General features: G+C 45.5%; 1 protein-coding gene across 1 annotated transcript; it reads right to left on the bottom strand.

Moving 5' to 3' along the window:
- Nucleotides 1-475: 475 nt before the first annotated feature.
- On the bottom strand, nucleotides 476-5,481 carry LOC311121374 (E3 ubiquitin/ISG15 ligase TRIM25-like). The gene is made up of 6 exons (XM_084195875.1): nucleotides 4,715-5,481; nucleotides 4,185-4,280; nucleotides 2,168-2,401; nucleotides 1,912-2,071; nucleotides 1,727-1,786; nucleotides 476-1,490 (listed from the first exon to the last, which is right to left on the bottom strand). Exons 1-6 carry the CDS (start codon nucleotides 5,294-5,296, stop codon nucleotides 982-984), a joined length of 1,641 nt encoding a protein of 546 aa, XP_084052001.1. The 5' UTR covers nucleotides 5,297-5,481; the 3' UTR covers nucleotides 476-981.
- Between the last annotated feature and the right edge of the window lie 206 nt (nucleotides 5,482-5,687).

Raw genomic sequence — 5,687 nt, 5'->3', positions numbered from 1 at the left:
TTCTAATGACAGTGAGCAAATCTCCAATCTCCACCCTATTCCCTATGTAGTGCACTACTTTAGATCTGGTCAGAAGTAGCCTAGTGCACTACGTAGGGAACAGGGTGTCATTTGGGCCAGAGTCAGTAACTCCCCTGGGTATGAATTGTCTCTCTATCTTATCTGTCTTCTATATGATGTTCTCCTCTCCTCCTCTCTTCTCTCCTCTATTCACTCTATTCTATCATCCACACCACATGCCAGCTTCAACACAATCCATTTACAAGTTAAAGACACACCTTGGAATAAATAGCAAAGGAAAACTACTAATAGATATATTTTTTATTTCCCATCACCATGAATCATATTTAATAACTGAACATTAGCAGACCTAACTTAATCTGTTCCTGACTCTGGGTAGTGGATTAAAAAGACCATTAATCTCCAATGATATTAAAGTACAATTCTGAACATTACTGATATACTGAGTGGCAAGTCAAGATATGTGATGTTTTTATTGTTGGGTTAACAGCACCACCTGCTGGACAGGTTTAATGTTGCTTGACTGAGCAGTATGGGAGAATAAAAGATGCCAAATTTAGGGCCAGTTTCCCGGACATCTCCATTGAACATGCTTTTTAGTCTAGGACTAGGCTTCATCTGTGTCCGGGAAACCGGCCCATATAGTTCAATTAGCAAGTAAGTAACACTACCTGTTCCATGATACTGAGGAAAATTACATTGAGACAGAGAACCAATTGAGAAAACATTTCAATGGTTCTGAATGACAACCAACATACATTAACAGCAAACATCATGATTAATGGGAATATATAAGATTAAAACGTTGCACTTAAAAAAATATGAATGCATTGAATTGTAATTCATAACATCTTCTGAAGATCAAATCAATCAAATCATTGTACATAAAAACAGAGCAGAATGAATCATCACATCTGGGGACCATCACCACCAGCATGACTAGTATCTATGTGGACCCTACTACAGTTTAACCAGCTCAGCAGTACCAAAGAGATTAAACCCAGGATAGAGGGGCTGAGTGAATGTGGTCTGGACTCTGTGGAGGAGGGTCATTGTATCAGAGACACTGAAGAAGGACAGATTACCTGCCTTGTGATCAAGGTACACTCCTACTCTGGAGGACTGAGGGCCTGATACCTTAGTCACAACATTATTGTGTCTGAACCAATAACCACCTCTAGAGCACTCTAACCTCCAGGACTTGTTATTGTATCCAAATCCACCATCTGTCCCTGTTCTGCTGATGTCTTTATATGAGACTGCTGTAACACACCACCCACTCCACTCCACCTCCCAGTAACAGCGTCCAGACAGACCCTCTCTACACAGAACCTGACAGTAGTTAGTGATTCTGTCTGGATGAGCAGGATATGGTTGGACTTGGTCTGTATAGGTCACCTTTCTGTTCCCTTCAGACAGAGAGAGGTGTGTGTCGGCTGTGTTCGGGTCCAGTGTGAGCTGACAGGAATCTGGGAGAAGAGCAGAGCAGAGACCAATGAGGGGAGTTAGAACAATAAGTTAAGTCAGATACTGTATCTACCCTGTCTTTGATTAGAGCACAGCAGAGATCAAATCAGAGAAATATGAGGAGTCAGATAGATACCCAGTGTTTGATTAGATCTACTATTGCTATATATTTCTAGAGGGATTGTTAGGAGTGTCAGTAAAAAGAGACTGTTAGTTACTTCAGAATAAAGAGACTCACATTGTAAGAACTGTTCTCTGGTCTTGGGCTCTGGAGGCAGTACAACATCCACTATATTCACTACAGACACACAAACACATTCACAGAGAGAGGGAATGTTATCATCATACCATATTCCACATGTATATGACTAGTAGGGAACTTTCAATGGTCTAAAGTTGATGTTCTTATTATTTTCAACACACCTGTAGAGGAGATCTTGGTCCATTCTCCTTTAAGGACGTCTTCTAGTTTCTCTCTCAGTTCAGACACAGTCTTACTCACATCTCCAAAGTACTGAAGAGGACGGACAACGATGCTGGGTAAGTCTGAAGATACACTGGTACCGGAGAGAGACTGATAACTCTGGGGTGAGAGAGAGAGAGAGAACAGAACCAAATGATTGAGAGTTTCACATTGAGTTTTAATTTCATATCACATGTATCAAGGCAGTTGAGTTACCTGGAGGAAATGGATGTGATCCTCTGTGTGTGAGAGCTGCTCCAGCTCAGTGCTTATCTTCCTCAGCTCAGCTATCTCCTGCTCCAGTTGCTCCAGGAGTCCTTCAGCTTGACTCACTTGAGCCTTCTCTTGGGCTCTGATCAGCTCCTTCACCTCAGAGCGCCTTCTCTCAATGGAGCGGATCAGCTCGGTAAAGATCTTATCACTGTCCTCCACTGCTGCCTGTGCAGAGCGCTGTTAAGAGAGAGAGAGAGAGAGAGAGAGAGAGAGAGACTGACTTGTCTTACTTTAATGAGCCATCCTCATTACACTAACACCCCCCTCCTAAAAGCACATTGCGTGACACCACAACCTCCACACAATCACATTATCCAGTACCCAACACCACAGTACAATACACCAACCAGCACCACATACCAACCGTCCATCCAACCCCTCCTCTCCAGCCGTACAGACAGCCCCCCTGAGCCCCCATACCTCCTGAAACATCTCCACACTGTTGATCATTTTGTACAACTCAAACTCAACCCTAAGGCGTCAACAGTAATGGCATTACCCTGGCAACACAGAAAAAACATGATGCACAGTCTGTCATTGCAGAAAACGGACACCCCTCCCCAACTCCCAGGTCAACCCGAGCCAACCCGAGCCAACCAGCTATTGGTGTCCAGGGCTCCATGTAATACCCTCCACTGGACGACCCCTGACCTTTCCAGCACTGGGAGCTTATAGAGCCCCTCCACCTATACCCTGCCATGCTCTCAGCCCCCACAACCCCCTGCCACTGATGCCCCTTCACTCCCACTAAGCTCAGAGTGTTAAAAGTCAGTAAGTCCTCCGGACTCTCCTGCCAGTCCCCAGTCTCTGCTGTCACTTGCAGTGGTGGAAACGGTGGTGGCACCTCCTCAGGCTGCTCCAGCCCTCAGTACTGCAGCATAGAAATCAGAGACCCCTGCTGTATTGAGTCTCTCCTGCCTCATGGTGAAGAGCTGCTGATCCAGCCCCAAACCACCAGCCCTCCTCAACAGAGCACATGCTGGTTCCCTCCAGCCCACCTCCGTACGGTACAGAATCCTCTGCGCTGCTTTGAGTCAGAACGCTGCCACCCTGCTCTCCAGGTCCACCAGGCCTTGTCCCCACTCCTGGACAGGCAGGTACAGAGAGACAGCAGCTGAGAGTTTGTGAAAGGCCAGGGAAATGTCAATTTGATTTCTCTGTGACAGAGAGAGTTTGGAAAGGTCTGTGAGCAGAACCTGAGAACACCCAGGATCACAGAGTTCTGCCCTCTATAAATCAGAGTACAACTCCACAGCCTGCTGCCTCATCTCCCCCACAACAGAAGTTACCCACCCATCAGGCTCCCTCCTCTCCCCACAACAGAAGTTACCCACCCATCAGGCTCCCTCATCTCCCCACAACATAAGTTACCCACCCATCAGGCTCCCTCATCTCCCCACAACAGAAGTTACCCACCCATCAGGCTCCCTCATCTCCCCACAACAGAAGTTACCCACCCATCAGGCTCCCTCATCTCCCCACAACAGAAGTTACCCACCCATCATGCTCCCTCATCTCCCCACAACAGAATTTACCCACCCATCAGGCTCCCTAATCTCCCCACAACAGAAGTTACCCACCCATCAGGCTCCCTCATCTCCCCACAACAGAAGTTACCCGCCCATCAGACAAATATAAAACAAGGGATCTTCTTGGTTTCCCCACTCTGTTTTTCCAACCCCAAAAAGAAAGAGCTGGGAGCATCCATCTCTCTCAACACGGAAATCTAGCTCTGGGCTTTCCCTACATCCCATCACTGACAGAGAGACTCAAACTCCCCCTTCAGCTGTCCCCACCTCGCCGGTTACATTAAGCAGTCTATACTCTGAAAGGGTTTCAGACAGCTTGTTCCCAATAGTGGGGTCAGTGGGATTGGATAGGGGCCCCTCTACCTCTCTCCCTCTCTCTGACTGGAGGATAGAAGTGAAATGGTGTGTCTCCTCTGGTCAACAATACTCACCTTGAGAGACTCCACAGCCTGTTGGAGCTCCTTCAGGTCCTTCTCTCTCTCCTGGAATCTCTGCTGGACCTTCTGCTGACTCATCCCCAGCTGCCTCTGTGGAGAATCACTCTTCAATGAGCTATCAAGCTTTATTTGTCCAGTAGATCGATAGTATAGTAACGGGACATAGGGCCCATAGAGTTGAAGGTCTAACATCTTGAGGAAGTCCCTTTACCATAAGATATTTAAATGTTGCTATGTGAATGATTCTAGTTTTTATGGTAGACGTACATTTATCAAGGGGTTGAGACTGAACTTTGAACTCCTAAAAGGGCATTCGGAATGATAATAGTGTTTGACTTTAGAAAATGGTGATACATTTGGAGAATCTGGGTTAACATATCTATATACTCAAGGTTTGTGTTCATATTTGTTCTGCCGTGGATCGATATCATTTGAATGATCTCATATTCAAATAGCCTTAGTTCCTACTGTATCTTTAATTATTTGTTTATCAGACAGTCACCAACAAGTAGTTCTGGTCTTACCTGTTTCTCAGTCCTCTCTACTGCAGCTGACACTGTATCATGGCCTTTATGTTCATCCATTGTACACAGATAACAGATACACTGCTGATCGGTACGACAGAAAACCTCCAGCAGTTTGTCATGATGAGAGCAGATCTTCTCCTGTAGTTGTGAGGTGGCTTTGACCATCTTGTGCTTCTTGAAAGCAGGAAATTCATAGTGAGGTTGGAGGTGAGTCTCACAGTAAGAGGCCAGACACACCAGACAGGACATGAGGGCTTTCTGCTTTCTGGTCCCAGTGCAGAAATCACACGCCACATCTCCAGGTCCAGCATAGCACAGAGCAGGAGGGGGAGCAGCCTGGAGTCCTGTTTTCTTCAGTTTCTCCACCATCTCAGCCAACATGTTATTTTTCCTCAGATTAGGCCTTGGAGTGAAGGTCTCTCTGCACTGAGGACAGCTATAGACACCTTTCAGATCATCCTGATCCCAGCTTTCTTTAATACAGCCCATACAGTAGCTGTGTCCACAGGCAGTAGTCACCGGATCCTTCAGTAGATCCAGACAGATGGAGCAACAGAACAGTTCCTGATTCTCTGCCATTTCGGTGCTCTCTCCCGTAGGTTAAGCAATGGCAGTGTCAAAGATTACTTTCTGTTTCATGGAACTCTACACGAGAGGACAGGGAGGGGCTTCCTACTTGACTGTGTACTCTGTATGTAGAGGGGTTGTGTTTTCTTTGATAAGGAAGTGTGACAGAGTGTTGGGTAGTAGCCAGAGATGTTCAGTATTTCTCTTACATCTATTTGAAATACGTATTTTAATTACTTCTGAGTATTTTGTCATTTGTCATTTGATTCACACTGGGCTGAACTAAACTTTTCAAAATACTAAATACTTTTAAAATTGTGATTCACATTTTGCAATAATTGAAAGTCGCTCTGGATAAGAGTGTCTGCTAAATGATTACAATGTAAATGTAATTGCAAAAATT

The sequence above is a fragment of the Coregonus lavaretus genome (assembly GCF_964263955.1).
Source record: "Coregonus lavaretus genome assembly, contig: HAP1_SCAFFOLD_933, whole genome shotgun sequence".
NCBI lineage: Eukaryota > Metazoa > Chordata > Actinopteri > Salmoniformes > Salmonidae > Coregonus > Coregonus lavaretus.
The sequence above is the reverse complement of the archived record's forward strand: the minus strand, read 5'-3'. Positions and strand labels throughout refer to the sequence as shown.

Bases quoted from the DNA above. Each gene is read 5' to 3' on its own strand.
- LOC311121374 (XM_084195875.1), bottom strand. From the start codon at position 5,296: ATGGCAGAGAATCAGGAACTGTTCTGTTGCTCCATCTGTCTGGATCTA. The intron at 2,072-2,167 runs GTAACTCAACTG...CTCTCACCCCAG, and splicing joins ATCACATCCATTTCCTCCAG to AGTTATCAGTCTCTCTCCGG. The intron at 1,787-1,911 runs GTGTGTTGAAAA...GTGTGTCTGTAG, and splicing joins GACCAAGATCTCCTCTACAG to TGAATATAGTGGATGTTGTA.